Source organism: Anser brachyrhynchus (genome assembly GCF_964034855.1).
Source record: "Anser brachyrhynchus genome assembly, chromosome: 5".
Lineage (NCBI taxonomy): Eukaryota > Metazoa > Chordata > Aves > Anseriformes > Anatidae > Anser > Anser brachyrhynchus.
The window spans coordinates 34,548,689-34,566,691 of record NC_137699.1 but is presented as its reverse complement, the minus strand read 5'-3'; the positions used below and the strand labels follow the sequence as shown (position 1 = coordinate 34,566,691).

General features: G+C 63.7%; 2 protein-coding genes across 3 annotated transcripts; one reads left to right on the top strand and one right to left on the bottom strand.

The window, feature by feature from the left end:
* The first annotated feature begins 98 nt into the window (after positions 1 to 98).
* SIGIRR (single Ig and TIR domain containing) lies at positions 99 to 5,480 on the top strand. Of its 2 annotated transcripts, none has more exons than XM_080594726.1 (10): positions 99 to 274; positions 2,058 to 2,194; positions 2,494 to 2,680; positions 2,761 to 2,891; positions 3,119 to 3,259; positions 3,385 to 3,528; positions 3,652 to 3,754; positions 3,834 to 3,984; positions 4,372 to 4,552; positions 4,883 to 5,480. In XM_080594726.1, the coding sequence occupies exons 2-10, from the start codon at positions 2,188 to 2,190 to the stop codon at positions 5,083 to 5,085; spliced, it is 1,248 nt and encodes a 415-aa protein (XP_080450852.1). In that variant the 5' UTR covers positions 99 to 274; positions 2,058 to 2,187; the 3' UTR covers positions 5,086 to 5,480. The 2 variants fall into 2 exon arrangements, with proteins under 2 accessions (XP_080450852.1, XP_080450853.1); XM_080594727.1 differs by having other exon boundaries at positions 2,745 to 2,891.
* Positions 5,481 to 5,743: 263 nt separating this feature from the next.
* On the bottom strand, positions 5,744 to 16,699 carry PKP3 (plakophilin 3). The gene is made up of 14 exons (XM_080594717.1): positions 16,348 to 16,699; positions 13,350 to 13,542; positions 12,217 to 12,293; positions 11,285 to 12,009; positions 10,788 to 10,911; positions 10,414 to 10,618; positions 9,972 to 10,146; positions 9,592 to 9,709; positions 9,231 to 9,398; positions 8,698 to 8,883; positions 8,315 to 8,468; positions 7,690 to 7,882; positions 7,206 to 7,293; positions 5,744 to 6,950 (listed from the first exon to the last, which is right to left on the bottom strand). Exons 1-14 carry the CDS (start codon positions 16,540 to 16,542, stop codon positions 6,915 to 6,917), a joined length of 2,637 nt encoding a protein of 878 aa, XP_080450843.1. The 5' UTR covers positions 16,543 to 16,699; the 3' UTR covers positions 5,744 to 6,914.
* Positions 16,700 to 18,003: the final 1,304 nt, after the last annotated feature.

The following is an 18,003-nucleotide window of genomic DNA, read 5'->3' as shown; positions in this document are numbered from 1 at the left end:
TTTTTTTTTTTTCCTCCAGCAGGTTCAGGTGGAGGTGGAGCAGCAGGAGGGAGGGAGGGACGGCCAACTCCTCCTGCAGGGCTGGCGCCCAGCGATTGGGGCGGCAGGGGAGCCCAGCAAAGGGCACGGGCTGAACCGGGGAGGGGGAAAAATAATAAATTAAAAAAAAATAAATAACCTCCACCAAGCACTGGTCCGGCAGGTCCAGTCGGCTCAAGCGGCGCGGGAGGGAGGCAGCTGGCAGGGAGCCTGCAGCCAGAGGAAGCTCCTGAAGGTAAATGCAGCTCTCCGCTGCTTCCCTTTCCGCGTCGAGGTCGTCTTGGCCAGGGTCGGTAGGGTCTTGTCCTCTCCCCGCAAGCCCCACCACTCTCCTCTGGCTCCCCAGGCAGCTTCCATCCCTGCTGCTTGCTCCCCTGCTGCCATGCCTCCCTGCCCGTCTCGCTCTCTCCATGGCCTTGCTCTGGGGGGGATGCCACAGCCCAACCATCGTGCTTGGATTGCTCCAAATCCGGCCTGTTACTTATCCCAAGACATAGGAATTGGGAGTGTGCTACACGTTGCCCTGTGCTCCTCCTCCAGCCCTACACTGAGCTGCCCTCTGGGCACTCATTTTGTGCCCCAGAACAAAGGAGCCCCAGCTGTGCCTCCCCATGGGACTATGGAGGCATTGAGGGCTTCCCTCGGCTCTCTGGCCAGCCCACATTTTGATGGGACTTAATATTTGCAACCATGAAATGATGTGAGAGCGACCCGTCTGGGCGGGACGAAGTGCAGGCAGAGCATCCCACCAGGCAGGGAAAGCCCCACGCCACCCCAATATAGCCAGATGGGGGGGGGGGGGGGGGGGGCAGCTCATCTCCAGCCCCTGTTCTTCTATCATGGAGAAACCCAGTTAATCACGGAGACACCCAGTTAATATTTCTGGTATAAATCATTGTTCAGCTGCTCAAGTGTTTCCTGCGTACTTTGACCCCCGACTTCACCTGGTGCCAGGGCCGCTGTGCCAAAGGGAAGCAAGGTGCCTCCGTCCCCACTCCCAGCAGCGTCCCAGCATGGCTTCTCCAGGGACAAACTGGGTTTCATCATTTCAAAACCAGTTTGAGCGATGAAGGGCAGGGGCAAAGAGGCAGCCAAGAAGGATTTTTACCCCTGCTGGCCCCAGCAGTTATGCTGGGTGTGTTTACGGTCGCGCTGCCTTGCATAAACACCTGCAACGTGACGTCCTTGCTATTCCCACATCAGCCCCAGCAGGCACAACACCCGCGCTGGGGGCTCTGCAGGCGTCTGGGGACAGAGGAGCCCAACGCCACCACCAGGCTCTGCTTCACCGTTTGCTCCTGGTGCCTCTGCAATCTATCAGCAGGGTGCAGGGTGTCCTCCCTGATCCCCCTTCTTCCCATGGGTCGATTGCAGCCTCTGGTTGTGCGATGCCATCCGGGGGCTGGTCCCCGAGACCCCCACATGCAGGGCACGTTATGCGGCTGCGCCTCTCCCTGGGCACGGCCACGGGGCAGCACCGCACCAAGCCTCCTAACGTGGCTGGGAGCACTGCACCCATTTAGATTAGTTCAACAGTATGAAAGCTCATGAGATAGGGAGCCCGTGCTGCTATAAATAAACCACCCCGTGGCTTAATTTGCAATTTCTATGGGCACCTTGGGCTGGAAGCAGCACCGTGGCCAAGCCGTGCAGCACGGAGGAGGGTCCCCCACTTGCACACCCCAACGAGTGGCTGTGTTCAGATTGTGGCTCGTTTCCCCTCACCGGCCTCTGGCTGGTTTTAGCTGGCGGAACATTGTCCCGAAGCCATGTTTTTAATGTCCCACAGCCCTTAGTTGGTCATTAATCACCTCCTGACCAGGAATTTGCAGGCTGTAATTTAGCACTGTGCAGGCAGAGCAGGTGACTTAGTGGCTGTGCTTTGGCTTCGCCCCATGGTGGCTCCCACCACCCCGTGACCCAAATTGCTGCGGGGAGCAATAGGGCGCTTGCCCAGCGTTGTGCCAGCCCAGCAAGGAGCACCCAGTGCTCACGGAACAGTTTCTCATCTCTTCCAGCCCCAGTCCGCCCCGCGGTGGTGGTGGCAGCGGCAGGAGAACTTTGCCCCCCCCAGAAGACGGCACGCCGCCGGGGCCCTCCTGTCGTGGGTGGCCCGCCAGCAATGCCAGCAGCTGATCGTTCCTGACCATGGCAGGTAGGCTGCAAAATGAAATGTTTCACATATTTTCAGCTGGGAAAGACCCCGTGCTCTTGGGCATGGCGGAGGTCCTGCTTGTTGCTCCGGGGGTGGGTGAGGGGCTGTCCAAGCCCCCAAAACCGGCCCAGCCTGCTGCAGTGCAGCTGCAATCAGTGCTCTCTGCCAGACCCCGGCGGCTGAGCTTGTTTTTCTGGGGAAGCCGGGATGGCTACAGGGCTGTCATGCTTTCCACACTGCCAGAAGGTGTATCCCTGATGGCTTTCCCCTCTGAAACCCCCTTCCCACTGTGCCCCCAGCCGTTTGCAGAGTGCCTCCCGAACTTCTCGTCCCGGCTGCCAACGAGACGCTGGCGCTGGCGCTGGGGAGCCGGATAGCGCTGAACTGCACCGTGCGCTGGGCAGCCACCGAGCACTGCGAGCCTGTGTCCACCTGGACCAAAGATGGGCAGTGGCTGGGCAGCGAGAGCAGCCAAGACACCACTTGGTAAGGAGCCTGCCCCAGGGTACGTCTGTCTGTCTGTCTGTCTGGGTTGCCCAACCCACAGTAGCTCCTTCTCTCCCCAGGTTTGGCCAAAATGCCTCGGAGCACCTCCTCGCCACCATCCTGCACGTCAACCTCACGCATGACGCTGACTTCGGGGTGTTTTCCTGCTGGGTCAGCAACGCCACGGCCACCTTCACCCTGCGGCGAGAGGGTAGGGGCACACAGGGGCCAAATTCTGGTGGGGACAGGGCAGGGGACAAAGAAGGGACACCTATGAGGAGGGTGGTCACATAGGGTGGCCGCAGTGGCCCCGTGGGTATCACAAAGCAGGCACTGGGGGCATGGCTGCATATTGGGGTGCAGACCACAATACATTAAACCCAGAAGCCTGGGTCTGGAGCCACTGACTGCTCACCGTTCCCTTCCCCATCCTTGCAGAGGCCGCGGGGCACGTGAGCGCGGTGCTGGCAGCCCTCCTGGTCCTGGCCCTCCTGATGCTGCTGGCTGGGCTCTACATCAGGTGCCGCCTGAGCGTGCTCCTCTGGTACAGGAACCACTATGGCGAGCTAGAGATAAATGGTGAGAAGGGTGTAGAGAACACGGTGCCCCCCCTTAGGACAAGCCTCCCCTGGGCCAGGGGCTCACCAGTGTGCAAAGCCCCCCCAGATAGGCTCCCCTTTTCCCCACGGTCACTGCCTCCCCAGATGGGAAGCTGTACGATGCCTACGTGTCCCACGCCACCGCCCCGGATGACCGAAAGTTCGTCCACTTCATCGTGAAGCCACAGCTGGAGAACCGCTACGGCTACAAGCTCTTCCTGGACGAGCAGAACATCCTGCCCAATGCTGGTAGGCACTGGCCGCCCACCCAGACCTCTGTGGGATTGGGCAGAGGGACAATGCCAGCACCTGGGCTTGGAAACCAAGAGGGGACAGGAAAAGGGCTGAGCTGCTTGTCTCTCTCCCACGCAGAGCCATCAGCTGACTTGATCATGAATGTAAGCCGGTGCCGGCGCCTCATCGTAGTCCTCTCCGTGGCCTATCTGGAGCAAGACTGGTGCAACAGCAGCTTCAGGTACGAGCCTGCTCCTGTCAGCTCCTGAGGGAGAGGAGGCGATGGGCCCTCACCCTCCTGCCACATGCCTGACTCACAGGGAAGGCCTTTGGAGGTTGCTGGAGCTCTCCAAGAAACCCATCTTCATCGTCTTCGAGAGCCAGTACCGGGAGATCACGCACCCTGCCATCAGCTTGCTGAAGCAGCACAGGAATGTGGTGACCTTGCTGGTGTGGCGAGCTGACTCCATGGTAAGAGCAAGGTCCCATATTGCCAGCACCCCCCCTTTCTATCCCCGGTGCCCCATTTTGTATAAACTCAGTGATCAGGAGCCCCGTGCCGCTCCGGGGCGTCCCCCAGCTGAAGGAGCCGGGGCAGCGAAGCTTTGTTCCCGCACTGCTGTGGCTGCTCACGTCTCAGGGCCGGGCTGTGAGCTGCTGCGCTCCAGCAGGTTGGGCCGGTTTCTCTGCCGCTGCGCGGGCACGCTGCCATGCCGAGAGCACAGCTCTCACCTTGGCTGAGCTCCCAGCTCCAGAAAGAGAGAGCCGAGCCCCACAGAGCCTGCCACAGCCCCACACAGGCCGGGCTTGGCTTTGCTGCAGCCTTAATTCGACTTGGTCCCTTCTTAACCCACACAGACCCCGTCGTCAGACTTCTGGAAAGAGCTGTGCCTGGCCCTGCCCCGCAAGGTGTCCTTCCAGGGGACCATGGGGGACCCGCAGACCCAGCTGCAGGAGGACAAGGACCCCATGCTGATCCTGCACAGCAGCTACCTGGACAGCCGGGGGGACCCCCACCCCGACGGAGACCTGGGTGCAGGTTCGTGTCCTCCACCTCCTCTCCCATGGGGGACAGATGTGCTGGGGACAGGGGGAGCCGTGCGCTAGAGGTCACCGGCCTGACGTCCCTCTGTGCAATGCACAAGGGCAGAAGTTTGCCAGTCCTGGGGTACAGAGGTGTTAATTTTATTGGCAGGGCCACGAGGGATCCTTTTGAACCAGTGCCAGTGGGTTGGGGGGGCAGAGGGGCTGCTCAGAGTGGGGCCAGCCTCACAGCTTGCCCCTTTGGACTACATTTACACTACTGTAGTGGTAAGGTTGGCTTGAGCCCCTTCCCCAACACCTAACCCATCTCCCCAACTCCTTCCAGGCCTCCGTGGATGTCTTTTCAGAGGACCCCCACCTCCCCACGTCAGCAGCCTCAGGGTGCCTGCGGCTTTGGCCGCCGGCACGCCGGAGGACGCGCAGCAGAGGGATGGACACAGAGCCGAGATCGACATCTCGGACCTGGGCTCGCGCAACTACGGCGCCCGCACAGACTTCTACTGCCTGGTGACGGAGGATGACATCTGAGCAGGGCCACGATGGGGAAAGGGGGTGCCCCCTGCTCCGCAGGACTGCACGGATCCAGGTCGCAGCTGGAGGATCCCAAGCGCTGTGACTGGACCAGCACTGGGAAGAGAGGAGCTGGCTCCTTCTGGCAGCACGTTCTCTGCTTGAAAACCACCGCAGGGCCTGGGCACCCTTGGGTGCTGGGTCCCCCTCCCTTGCCATGGGTGGAAGGGACATTTTTTCCACCTAACGGACAAATGTTGGGATTGGCGATGCCCTCCAAGAAGCAGTGTGCACTTCTGTCCCTTTTCCCCTCATGCCCCCAGTGGCCTGGGCTGAAAAACCCACGGGAGTAGCCAGAGCACCGCCGGCTGCATCACCCCAATCCCAGTGGCAATAAAATGCTGCTGCTTGGAGCAGCCCTGGTTTGTCTGCAGGGACACGGGTGACACTGGTGGGCCCGCGGTGGGTGGCAGGGCACTGGGGGGTCTCCCTGCCATGGACAGTGGGGCAGGCAGCTCCACACACTGCCCCTGTGCTGTGTGGTGTCCTGTCCCCACACCGTGTTCCCACCACGTTGACTCAGAACAAAGAGGACGAGCATGCTGGCACCACAGGGTCAAGCTCCCCCACGCCAGCATCCCGCAGGTCCTCTCTTCACCTCCAGCAGGCGCAGGGGTGTTGTTCAAGGCCTTTATTTCGGGGATACACAGTGCTCGGGGAGCTCGTACACGGAGAGCTGGGGAGACAAACGCATCGCCCGGACCACGCTGGGCCCAGGCATGCCAGGACAGCCGCGTCCAGGGCTGCCGCAGCCCCTCCTGGCAGCGCTGCCTGCTCTCCCCACCCCGCCTGCCCCCCACCCCCTGTACCTATACTCTACCCCGTTTCCCAGACAGGGCGCGCGGCACACCCCAAGCGCAGGGCTCCCCCTACCAGCCCCAAACCCACTGGCAGACCCAAGCGACCCCCAGCCCCGCCGCACACCCCAACCCGGCCTCCGCCTCCGCAAAGTGAGCTTTGGACCCATGCTGGCCCCGCTGGCGCCAGCCCGCGCCGGGCACCAAGGGCATCTCCCCACCCCATGGGGAGACGCCGCCCAGCAAACACAAGCTGCCTGGCCCTGCCCGGATCCTGCTTACGCAGCACCAGCCCCAACCCCGAGCCCTTAACAGAGCAGCAGCAGTGCCCCAAACGGTCCCTGTGGGGTGCAGGGATGGGGACAGCCCACCTCCCCGCAGCGGGGGCACGGGCAGCCTCAGTCACAGCTCCACGCGGAGCCCCCAGCAAAGGGAGGACTGAGAACCACATCGCCGATGCCAGTCCCGGCTCCTTACAGCCACGTAAGGAACCGCCCCTCGGAAAATCTGGGGAGCCAACAGCAGCCACCTTGGACACCCCCCCCCAGGCTCCCTGCGTTGTGCAAAGCCCCGTCCCCATGCAGCCAGGGCAGGACTGGTGGCACAGGCACCTGGTACGCCGCGATTTGGGGAGCTCAGCCCTCTTAGTGTGGGGGAGCTGGAAGAGGAACTCCCTCAAAAGCCCCCCCTCACCTCCAGCACTGCTTTGCAGGAGCCTCCCCAGAGCTTCTGCTCCTCGGCCAAGCCACGAGACGAGCTTGAATTGGCGCAGGAAGGAGGGGGGGGCTTTGCAGCACCTGCGTCTCCAGCCCAGGGACAGGGTGCCCAGCAGAGGGGTGCAGGCACGAGGGGGTACAAGGAGCAGCCGGGGACTACGCTACGCAGCAGGGGGTCCTGTGGCGAGCAGCTTCCCCAGGGCGCAGGAGGCAGCGAGGAGCATCCCAGCAGGGAGAGCGAGGGCTGTGCAGTCCCTTCTCTCAGGGTTTGTCCTTACAGGCTGAGGAAGTCCTCCTTCCGGTACCCCTTCTGCAAGAGAACAGGCCACCCGTCACACGCTCTGTCACACCACTGTCCCCACTCTTCTAGGCGCCTGCCACCAAGGGGACGATGCTTTGGGGACGTCCCCACCTCTTCAGGAGGCAAAGGCAGAGAGGCCGAGCGAGCCGTCTGCCTGGATGCATCTGGGTGGCTCGGTTTTCCAGGGTGAAGCCCCTGATCCTGGCTCCCCTGGGCTCCACCCCGGGGCCCCGCTCCAGGATCCCGTAGGAGGGAGGTACGTACCACCTTGAAGTCCCGGTGGAGCTTGGTGTACTGCCACATGTTGCCCAGGAGGCTGGCCGCCGCTCTGGAGGACTTCTCGTTGTCCGAGCTGGAGCAGAGAGAGGCTGCAATGAGTTTTTGGGTACCACCAGGCACGGGATGGTGCCCACCAGCCCACGGATACCACCCCAGAAGGGCCAAGGACTTGGGGGAAAGAGGCAGAAGACTAGAGGCTGGGGCCCACCATGACGGGCTGGGTGAGCAGTGGTGAAGGGTGGCTGCAGCAACGGGCAACCCCCCGGTGGGGTGTCCCGAGAAGGCTGTAAAGGGCTGGAGGCCAGCCTTGAGGCCGCTCCGCACTGCTCTGGGGGTTCCCAACACCAAGCCTCAGGAAGGGAGGCTGGTTGTGAGCCTCGTCCACCTCGCTGGAGCGGGGGAAGAAGGGGAAGAGCAGGACTGGACCCCAGGTCCACACTGAGAGAGAGGAGCAGCAGGGAGCTCCCACCTGTCCCTTCTCTTCTTGATGTAGAAGAGCTTCCTGAGGCCATCGAAGTAGACGATGTCGCGGGCAGCCATGGGGCTCTCCACCACCAGGTTGTTGAGCACGGCGATGATGTTCACAATAACGTCGGCAGGAGGTGCCTTGTCCCCAACGCTCCCCGGCAGCTTCTCAATCAAGTGGCTGACCACCTTGGTTGCTGGTGGGCAAAGGCATCGTGTCAGAGCCCCAGGGGAGGTGTGGTGGCCTAAGGGAAGAACCCTGCGGCCAAAAACCCCACGGAGCAGGACCAGGGGTATCTTCAAGCCCCAGCTTTGCTCTCTGCCCTCTCTGCCGGGGCTCCCTGGCATCTGGGAGAGGAGCAGCCGACGGGATGGGCGAGGGGGGCAAGGACAAATCAAGTGAGATGGAGGGGTTGAGGCAGAGCAGAGCACGCAAGAGGCATTTGGTCACTGGGGACAGGGGACGGAGAGGACGCCTCACATGCAGGCAGTCTGCCTGCCTCTAGCTGTGAGCTCAGCAGGCAGGAAGGTGCTGAGACACGCCCGGAGGTAACCAGAGGCCAAACCAAGGATCAAAAAGGGTGGAGAGCGTCCAGCCCTGGCCCTGCCCAGCCCTCCCTGGCACTCACACATCTCGTCCTTGTTGCGCGCGTGGCGGGACAGGTTGCGGATGAGCCCCGTCAGCGAGCGCAGCTGGTGGTGGTCGGCGGTGCGCACACGATCCAGGACGGGGTTCAGGATGCGCTCCTGCTCCAGGGCCAGCCGGCTCAGCACGCCCGCCCACTGTGGGGGCAAAAACACGCGGTGGAGGCACCCATTAGGACCACTGGGCACCCGCCTCCTCCTGCCCCGTTCCTCCTCCTCCTCGCCTTGCCCAGCGTGGCCGGATGACCTGGCTGGCGAGGAGCGTGGCAGCCACGTCCCCCCCCCCAGGCACAGCAGTGACCAGCGGGAACAGCCCAGCGAGACGGGACAAGCCCAGGGGACGGACGCTCCCCTCCCGCGTCCTCACCCTGCGGTCCCCGGCAGTGATGTTCTGCAGGGCGCCCGAGGCCGCCTCGGTCGTGTGCTTGTTGAGCTCGCAGCGCTGCAGCAGCCGGTTGTAGATGCCCACGATCTGCGGGTTCCAGAGCCACTCCATGCCCTTGGGGTCCTTGGAGACCTCTGTGAAGGTGACGATGTCCGCGTTCAGGTAGTGCTGCGGGGACGGGGGGGGGGGGGGGGTGCATTGTTAGACCTAGAGGGGTGTCCCCTCCGCAGTGTCCCTTGCCGCTGGCGTCCCCTGTGTGCACGGGCACCTCCAGGACCTGGCAGGGAGGTGGCAGGTCACACCCTTCAGCGTGGAGGGGGTTGGCACCAATTGCCGCATGCAAGCGCCATCTGATTCACCCTCTGCTGAGCTCACCCGCGTGTCCCACCCAGCAGCCAAGGCCAGCGTCCACCTCCGCCCCGCTGTCATCACATCCACCAGCTGCTTCCCTGCCCCGGCTGATGCGGCTGTCACGGCACAAAAAGGGCCCCCCCAAAACCGCCCCCGCCACTGACCTCACGTGCTTTCTTGCTCTGGGGGCTGAAGCAGCCCACCAGCTCCCCCGTCATGGTGCCACCGTTGTTCCTGCGGTGGCCCTCCAGGCGCTGGAGGGAGGAGGGGGGCATTTCGTCGTACAGACGGTAGGAGAGGTTTCGCAGGACGCAGACTGCATTCTCCACGCTCTGGGGAGAGAAACGGGGCATGGAGGGGTCAGTCCTGGAGAGCACGGAGCGTGGGCACAGCCCCTGGAGCACAGTCATAGGGGGGGTCCCTACTGGGATCCACGGCCAGAGTCACACCAATGACACCAACACTGGCAGTGCCCTGCTGTGCCCAGTAAGCTTGGACATATCCAGAGCAAATCCCGGGGCTCACCTTGTCCTCCGACTTGCCCACTTCCAGGGAGCTGTTCACGTAGTGGATCATGGAATCCACCAGCCCGTGGCACTCGCGCATCTTCTGCCGGGTCTGCTGGCTGGCAGAGCTGAGATTCCTGCACAGGGAACAGGGATCCATCACAGCAAGAAGGGGCTTTCCCGTGACCACCACCTCCTGGTGCCCCACCACTGCGGGGAAGGCAGCTAAAGCCACAGGGCTGACAACACTTTGCCTTGATGCACCAGCGCTGCAAGGGATTGGGACCCCAGAAACCAGCCCTAGGGCCCTGGCTCAGTACATTGGCAGTGCAAGTGGTGTCTCTTCCGCCACCCAAACCTTTACCCTCAGCAGGAGTGGAGCTGGTGCAGAGCAGGTACCTGAGGAAGCCCGTGGAGTTGTAGAAGATCTCTGCCTCGGAGGGGTTCTGCTGGATGACGCCCGAGCCACCCAGCCCAGAAAGGGGGACCAGGACAAGGTCTGTGAGCTGCTCCAGCGTGTCCCGAGCCAGGCGATCCTTCAGGTTGTCACTGGAGGAGAGATTCCACAGGATCCCTGCGCAGAGAAGAGGGATCCTCAGACCTGGGGACGGCTGCAGAACATGCCCACCCTGACCCACCTCCCCAGGGCTCACACTGGCCACCCACAGCCAGGCACAGCAACGGGACGGCTCGCGGCTGGGGACACCACCCAGGTGGGTGCTGACAATGCAAAGAAGTTGTCCCCACCAAGCATCACCCTGGCCTTACTCACAGCGGGGGGTGGACCAGACCCACCTCCACACGAGGAGGACCCCAACCTGGCCCCGTGGCCATCTCTGACCTGTGACGTTCTTGCGGAGCTCATCGTCAGGCTCCCGCAGCGTCCGCATGAGCTCGTAGATGCCGTTCTCCTCCACCAGCGCCAGCTTATTCTCGGCGTTGTCGTAGATGAGGTTGCGCATAGCGCCGGTGGCGTGGCGCTGCACCTCCTGGTTGGGGCTGTTGAAGAGCTTCACCAGCTTGGGCATGGCCTGGAGGCTGCGGGCCTGGGAGGGGAGAGGCCAGATGGGTTGAGAGGCCAAGCCCCTCTCCCTTTCGCTTGGGGTCCGGGGCTCCCTCCACCTCCTTCACCCCTCCAGGAGCGCCCCACCACAGCAGAAAGGAGCGGGGGACCTGAAGAAAGCAGGGACAGCCCCGTCCTCTGCAGGTGCCCACCTGCTTCTTGGCGTTGCTGTCACTGTAGCATTTGTGCTGGAGGTAGGCAGCGCCCAGGACCTGCAGGTTGGGGTCACTGGCTATCAGGTATTTCACCGCGGAGGGCAAGTCGATGTCATCAAACCTGGAAGCCACAGGCAGATAAGGAAGAGCCCAGGCAGGGCATCCCCCGAGGGTCTTCTACCTCTGCTCCCCACCACATCCCACTTCTCCAAGACCAGCCAACCCATCACACTCCTTCCTGTGGCCAAGTGAGCGTCTTCCCACCCTCACATCTCAGGATGGTCTCCTGGCAGGAGATAAAGGCACGTAGAGGACATAAAGGCACTTAGAGCTCGACCCGCACCGTGGTACCTTGCTATGGGGCTGAATCCTGCCAACCACCTCACCTCTCCTGCTTCCCTTACAGCAAGGCAACGCCAGGAGGGCTGGAGGGTTTTGCCCTAAACCAGCCGAGTGCCTAAGGAGGACAAAGGACACAGCTGGTTGGCACTCACCCTCCCGACTGCTGGGTGAGCAGCGTGCTGTGCCCGTTGTACATCTCCATGGCGCGTTGGTCCTGGAGGTGGTGGCTGGACTCAGCCAGGCTGCGCACGGAGGGCGCGCGGGAGCTGTGCTCCACCATGCCCATGTAGGAGCCCCCGATGCCCGCCTGCGAGGACGGCTGGATGCTGCCGAACGAGCTGGTGCTGAGGCGGGAGCGGTTGTTGCTCTGGAAGCGCTGGAGCGTGCGCATGGCTGGCGCCCGGATGGTGCGGCTCTGGGGCACCTCACCACCATCCAACCAGTCGGAGGAGCTCTTTGCGTTGGAGCCAGCGCTCATCTGCCTCTCGAAGGTGTACGAGCGGGTGAAGCCGCCGTTGCCTTGGCTTTTGTAGAGGGACCGGTGGCCCATGGGGTCCAGCTGATCCGAGATGACGCTGTAGCGGTCGTCCGCAGCGGTGGGTGGCAGCGGCCCGTCAGCCAGCCGCAGGGAGCGCAGCGACAGCGTGTCAAAGCTCTGCCGAGCCCGGTAGTTGCGCTCGTGGAAGGAGCTGGGGCGCGGGGAGGTGTTGGCAGCCTGCGACATGGCGTAGCCGGTGCCGTAGGCCCGGCCCTTCGCTATGCCCCCGTTGCTGATGGTCGCCATGCGTTTGTGTGGCGTGAGGTCCACCGCTGACCGTGAGGACCAGCTGCTGCCCTTGAGCGTGCCAAAATCTTTCTTGGCCATTGACTGATACATCTGCAGGGCGGGGAGCACAGGGTTAAGGGAGGATGCCTGTGAGCCTGTCCCCTCCATCCCCACCATGAGCAGAGGAAAGGACAGAGCCAAGAGCCCCCTCGGTGCTAAGTTGCAACTAGAAAAGCTACAGCTAGAGGCTGGGCATCCCCAGCTGACTGGGAGATGGGTCCCAGTGCAGGGGGGGATGGCGAACCCCCCAGTACATACCGAGCTTTTGGAGTCCAAGCCATTGCTCTGGGAGCGGGAGCTGAAGGACGGGCGCAGGGTCGTGCCATACTGACCGCCTGCGGGATGGAGGTTGGAGGCAGTGAGGGGCACACACACATCCAAGCAAGCGGGGAGACATTTGGGCAGAGTGGGACGGATGCTGCCCCCCTACCCTGCTGCCCTAGGGGTAGCAGAGCCCCTCTGGGAGCTGCGCTGGTGCCAGGGCAGTGGCAAGAGGGATGAGCGAGTCGGAGGACTGGGGATGTGCCTGCCTTCCAGCCACGGAGAGCAGGAAGAGGCCGTGGAGACAGCGCGCCTCCCACGGCCTCCCTGCCTTTCATCGTGCCCCGACGACGAGAGGAATAATTGCTACCTTGGCAGGGACACGGTGGCTCAGCACGGCTCCCCTTGGCCTTACCAGGGCTGGGATCTGTGCTCAGAGAGCCTGCCGTGCCCTAGCCGGGACGCTTAGTCATGGCCTCCTGCTGCGGGAGGCTGCGGAAAGCACAAACGTGCCACCACAGCCCGCCGGGTGGCCGTCAACAGCGGTGCTGTGGCTTGGGTGCCACCAGGTGTCGGAAGGGGGACAGCTGAGGATAGGGACAGCTTTGGGGCTCGGGGGGTGAGCAAGGCAAGAGCTGGGAGCCCCCAGAAGCTGGTCCCAGGGACGGGGCACAAGGGAGGAGAGGGAGACCCCTGCCACCGCTGTGGCCGCAACGGGAGCGTGACCCGCACGCACACCCAGCCTTGGTGAGCCCAGGGGTGCCGCGGGGGCTCTCCCCTTGCCGCGGCGCAGCCCAGGGCGCAATGGGGAGAAGCAACAGGGCGGAGGCCACGAGCTCAGACGTTAAATGGAGGCGCTTGGAGCCCGGCCAGCAAGGTGAGACGCCGCTGAGAACCCAGGGACGGGGAAGACGCAGCCCGCAATCCCTGGGGAGCCCAAAGCAGGGAGCGGGACCCTGCTTCCCTCAGGGTGGGGGGAAACTGAGGCACGGGGGAAAACAGCCCAGGCTTGACCCAGTTTGCTCCGGGGCGTGGGGCAGGTGTGGGCACGGGACTCCTGTTTAAGCGCAGGGAAAAGGCAAAACCCCCCACCCCCCCTAAATAAAAAAAGCCACCTCGCGGTCTCCCACCTCTGCCGTCGACCTGGTCGAGCACAGCGGCCTCGGGGTGCGCGGCGGCCGCCTGCCCCCGCAGCAGCATACGGATGCGGACCTGCTCCTGGACGCGGGCGCTGCGCAGCCTCTGGGCCTCGGCTGCCTCCCGGCCTCGGCCATCCAGCTGCCGGTCGGAGGGCAACGCCAGCGAGCAGACGCCGGCCTCGGGCTGCAGGGCCGAGAGCAAGAAGTTGTTCGTCTCCTGCATGGTGGTGGCGGCGAGCGGGGCCGAGGCGAGCGGGGCCGCCCTACTACGCAGGTGAGCACGGCAGGGCGGCGGCGGGGCCTTCCCTGAGCCGTAGGGAGGCACCCGGCCCGCCCCGCCGCCGCCACGCCTCGGCGGCCGCTGCTCACGCCCGGGTAGGAGAGGGCGGCCGCGGGCCCCCCGCCGCCATCGAGGCCCCCCGAGGGGTGCCCACAGGTGGAGGTGCCAAGGGGCAGCCTCACGACAACGAGAGCATGAGGGGTGTAGAGGCTGCCCGAAGGGGTTTGGGGGAGGACGTGCCTGAGGCTACCATGACTGCCTTGGCAGGCTCCCCATTAACCCCAAGTCTCAGAAGCTGCCCTACCAGTAAGCCCCAGACCTCCCCATTAATCCCCAGACCCCTGCATTGACCCACCAGTGAGACGTGGACCCCTACGTGGTCCTGCCAGCCGACCCTTGGAGAGCCACTGACCCCTGGGCAGCCTCCCTGTTGACCCGCAGACCTTTGCGTGGTCTCTCTGGTGAGTCCTGGACCCCAGTATGGATCCACCAGTTAGACCTGCACCACCCCATGGCCTCTCCGGTCAGTCCCAGAACGCAAGGCGACCCCCCTGGAGAGCCCCAGACACCCACATCACAGCTCAGAAGGGTTCTGGACCACCAGCTAGCCTCCTTGTTGACCCCCTTGTGGCCCACCAGTGAGCTTCAGACCTCCGCGTGGCCTCTCCAGTGAGCCACAAACCCCACATGGACAAACACTGATCTCCCCCATATCCCCCCATCACCTCCCAGCCAGCCTCAGACCAACAGACAACCTCCTTAGATAGCCCCAGACCCCCACGTGGCCTCCCAGGAGGGTCCTGGACCCCCATGCAGCCTCCCCATTGATCTGCAGAGCCCCCCGGCAGTGAGCTCAGGACCTCCACGTGGCCTCCAGAGCCAGTCTCAAGCCATCTCCTCGGACAGCCCCGGCTCCCAGGCAGCCCCCAAACGCTGACCCTCGCCCCCCCAGGTGCTCCCCACCCCAGGTGGGGCGTAGGGCTGGCCCACCAGGGGGCTTGGGGCAGTAATTAGGGGCCAGGCTCTCCCTGCTTTGCTTTTCAAATCAGCTGGGGAATTAAACAATAATAATAATAAATAAATAAATAAAGGGGGCGGCTCAACGCCGCTGGGCTGGTGGCTGTGAGCATGGAGGCAATGAATGTGGGGTGACTCAGCTGCTGCCACGCACAGGCACTAATTAGGCTCGCCCCACCCACCCAGCCACCCTGGCCGACCCCAGCTTGTGGGATGGGGGGGGGCACGCCTGCTTTTCCTCAGCCCAGCACGCTCCCGAAATCCCCACGGCTTTGTTTCGTGACAGGCCATAAACCACCCCTTTCCCTTCTGCCCAAGTTCTTTTCCTGAGCTGCGCACTCGTGAACCGAGCTGTGTACGTTCTCAGCCTCGGGACGGGGTTGGAGCGGGACCGTCGGTGTCCGCGGTGGCTTTGGCGCTCAGTGTCACCGCTCTGGCCCCGCCTGGCAGAAGCGTCTTGGGGTTTGGCAGCTGGTGAGCTGGCCAGGGCTTGCAACACCCAGCGATGACAGCTCCAGACGGCAGCTTTTGTGCTTCGGTAGGAGGGGGAAAAGAGCGAGGAGGAATGTGCCGCCGTCAGCAGGAGCAGCGGCTTATTCTGGGCGGGAGAGCATTTCACAGCCAGGCAGCCTGTCCTCTGCTTTGATGTGTTCCCCAGCGCTGGTGGCTGCAAACCCCAAAACCCCAGGGCCACCACAGCACCGTGCCCCGGGACTGATGACTCCCCCACCTCCCCATCTGTCCCCGGGGGGCTTTGTAGGTTTCGGGATCACACCTGATCCTTCCTTTTTGGGGTCTGCAGCCCTAAGGAGACCCCGCTCCCAGCTCCGTGCCCACCTTGTGCCACCCACACGGGTACACCGAGTCTAGCAGAGCTCTGCAGGGCGCTCCCAGCCCGCATGAATCACATCCCCCCCCGCCCCGGGAGCAGGCGGTTCTCTCCCCGTGCAAGTTGCTGCTTGCTTGCGGCCCAATGCCAGGCTCCGAGGGACTCGGGGACACCCCTCAGGCATGCCTCCGCACCCCCAAAGTGGGCAGCCGGGGCTCTGCAGCCCCACAAAACCATTCAGATCGGGCACTTAGAAAGAGAAACAGCAGCAAATCGGCACAACGCTCCTATTTGGAGCAGAACCAAGGAGATGTGGCCACAGCCAGAGTGATGAGGGGATGAAAAAACTCTGCGGACGCACCAAAGCAGCTGCTGGCTCGCGCCCTGGAGGCACCCACATCCTCTCCTCTGTGCTGCGACTAACGCCGTGTCCCCCACGAGACCTCCGTGCCCGGGTGCAGGTTGTCCCCTCAGCCCCACTGGGTGCCTGTCCCTAAAAGCAGGTCCCCGGGGAGCCTGTGGCTGCCGGTGCCACCGGCGGTTCAGGCAGGGAGTGGCTGACGGCACCGCAGCGCACGTGGGCCTCCCTGCCCGCAGTGTCCCTTTGACAGCGGGGACACAGAGGCACGAGGACGTTTGGGGAGGGACAGAAAAGCTGCTCGGCCAAAGCTGGCCGGGAGCTGGCAGCTGACGGACACATCATCCAGCACGAGCTGCCCCTTGCCACCTGGACGAGCTGGCTGGGGGGATGCCAAAGGGTGGCTGATGCCACCAGCTCGTCCCAGTGGGACCCACAGCCCCTCAACACAATGACAACCCACACTGGGGACAGCCACACATGTGCGAGACTGGCCGGCACGTACCTTGTTGGGTGGCCCTGGAGGGCCGGTGCCCTGCAGCATCCTCCCGGCCAGGCGCGCGCCCCTCCGGGTGCTTCGGGGGAGCCGAGCACCCCGGTGCGGGGTCGGTGTTGCCGTCTGTGCCGTGGCGGGTGTGGGGCCGCGGCAGGGCCCGCCCCGGGAGCTTACCCAACCAGTCTCTTCACCGTTGTTTTGCATGTGCGCTCAAAAACCCGCTTGCCTCACAGCCAAGTTTGTGCTTTTGGGGCTCGTGACAAGGCTTCGGCTCTCAGTGGCTCTGCGACTCGCCATCAGTGGGGTTCCACGGGTCCCCCCGTCCCAGTCACCTCCACGATGGTCCCAAAAGCCCTTTCGGTCCCCACCACCGTGCCCCTTTGGCTAATGCGTCCTTCCCAATGTGGGCCATTGAACCCCCCCACCCAGCACAGGGCACCCATGGGTGCAACAAGGGGCTTCTGAAGAAGACAAGGGGGAGCAGAAGCAGGGGAGGGGGATGCAGCTTTTGGGGCAAGGGGCTCCCCCCTGCCCTAGAGGCTCCCGGGGAGCATGTTTGCATGTGTGGGATTGAGCAGGAGCCCTTTGAAGCCCAGATAAGCTGAAAGGGAGCGTTCGAAACGAGCCAAACCAGTTTCGGGGCCATCTCTCCCACCAGCACCGGAGCCACGGCTCCACACCGCACCCAGTGCTTGCCAGCCCCCTTTGCCCACCACCATCCCTGTGCTCAGCCCCATGGCCGGCCCCACAGAGAGGTGCTGGGCCAAAGGCTCGGGGCTGGCACACATCTCTGTCCCCCCCCACCCCACAGGACCCAACAAGCCCAAATGCAGCACCCCCCGGGGCAGGGCGAGCCGCTCAGCAAACGCCTCTCCCTCTTGCTCCTCAACAAGAGGGGAACTGCCCCGGCCCCGCTGTCATTTGGGGTTCCCCTGCCCTACCAAAGCTGACACCGGAGAGGCTCAGTGTCCCCAACGGGGTGAGCGGTGACAGCGCTGGTAGCAGCAGCTCTAGCGGGAGCGCTGCCCGCTCTGACGGCTGGAAAAGTTGTGCCTAAGGAAAAGCGGCTTTGGGGATCACGCTGCCCACGAATTTTGGGGTCGGAGTGGCCGCCTGCCCTGCCCGGGACTTCTCAGCCCCGAGGCCACCTCCTGGTGCAGCAGGCAGAGCCCTTGCCCACAACAAAGCATTGAAAAAGGGCTCGAAAACGAGGGCAGCTGGGCGAGGAGAGCAGCCTGCGAGTGCCATCGCGGGGATAAAATCCCGCTGCCTGCCCTCCGTCCTCATCCCACAGCAGAGAACGACCCCAACAGCAAATCCTGGGGTGACCCGAGGGACATTTCAGCTCTCCGGTGGTGCTCAGCCTCGCTGCATCACCCGCACAAGGGGCAAGGAGGATGCCCCAGGGCCTGCTTTTAGCCCCTGCTCCCGCAGCGGGGTGAGCTCCCCGTGTGGGGCACGGGCGGGTGGAGCCCAGGTGTGGGGTGGAGGCTCCCCAGTCTCCCTGCAAGCCCGGGCGTGCATCAAAGGCACCTGGCTGCCTCCTCCTCCTCCTCCCTTCTTCTGCATGTTGCCACCCAAAAGAGCAAATCCTCACCCCGTACCCGTCCTCCTCCTGCTCTGCCCCACCAGGGCTCTGCCTCGAGGTGCAGGGTGACATGGGGT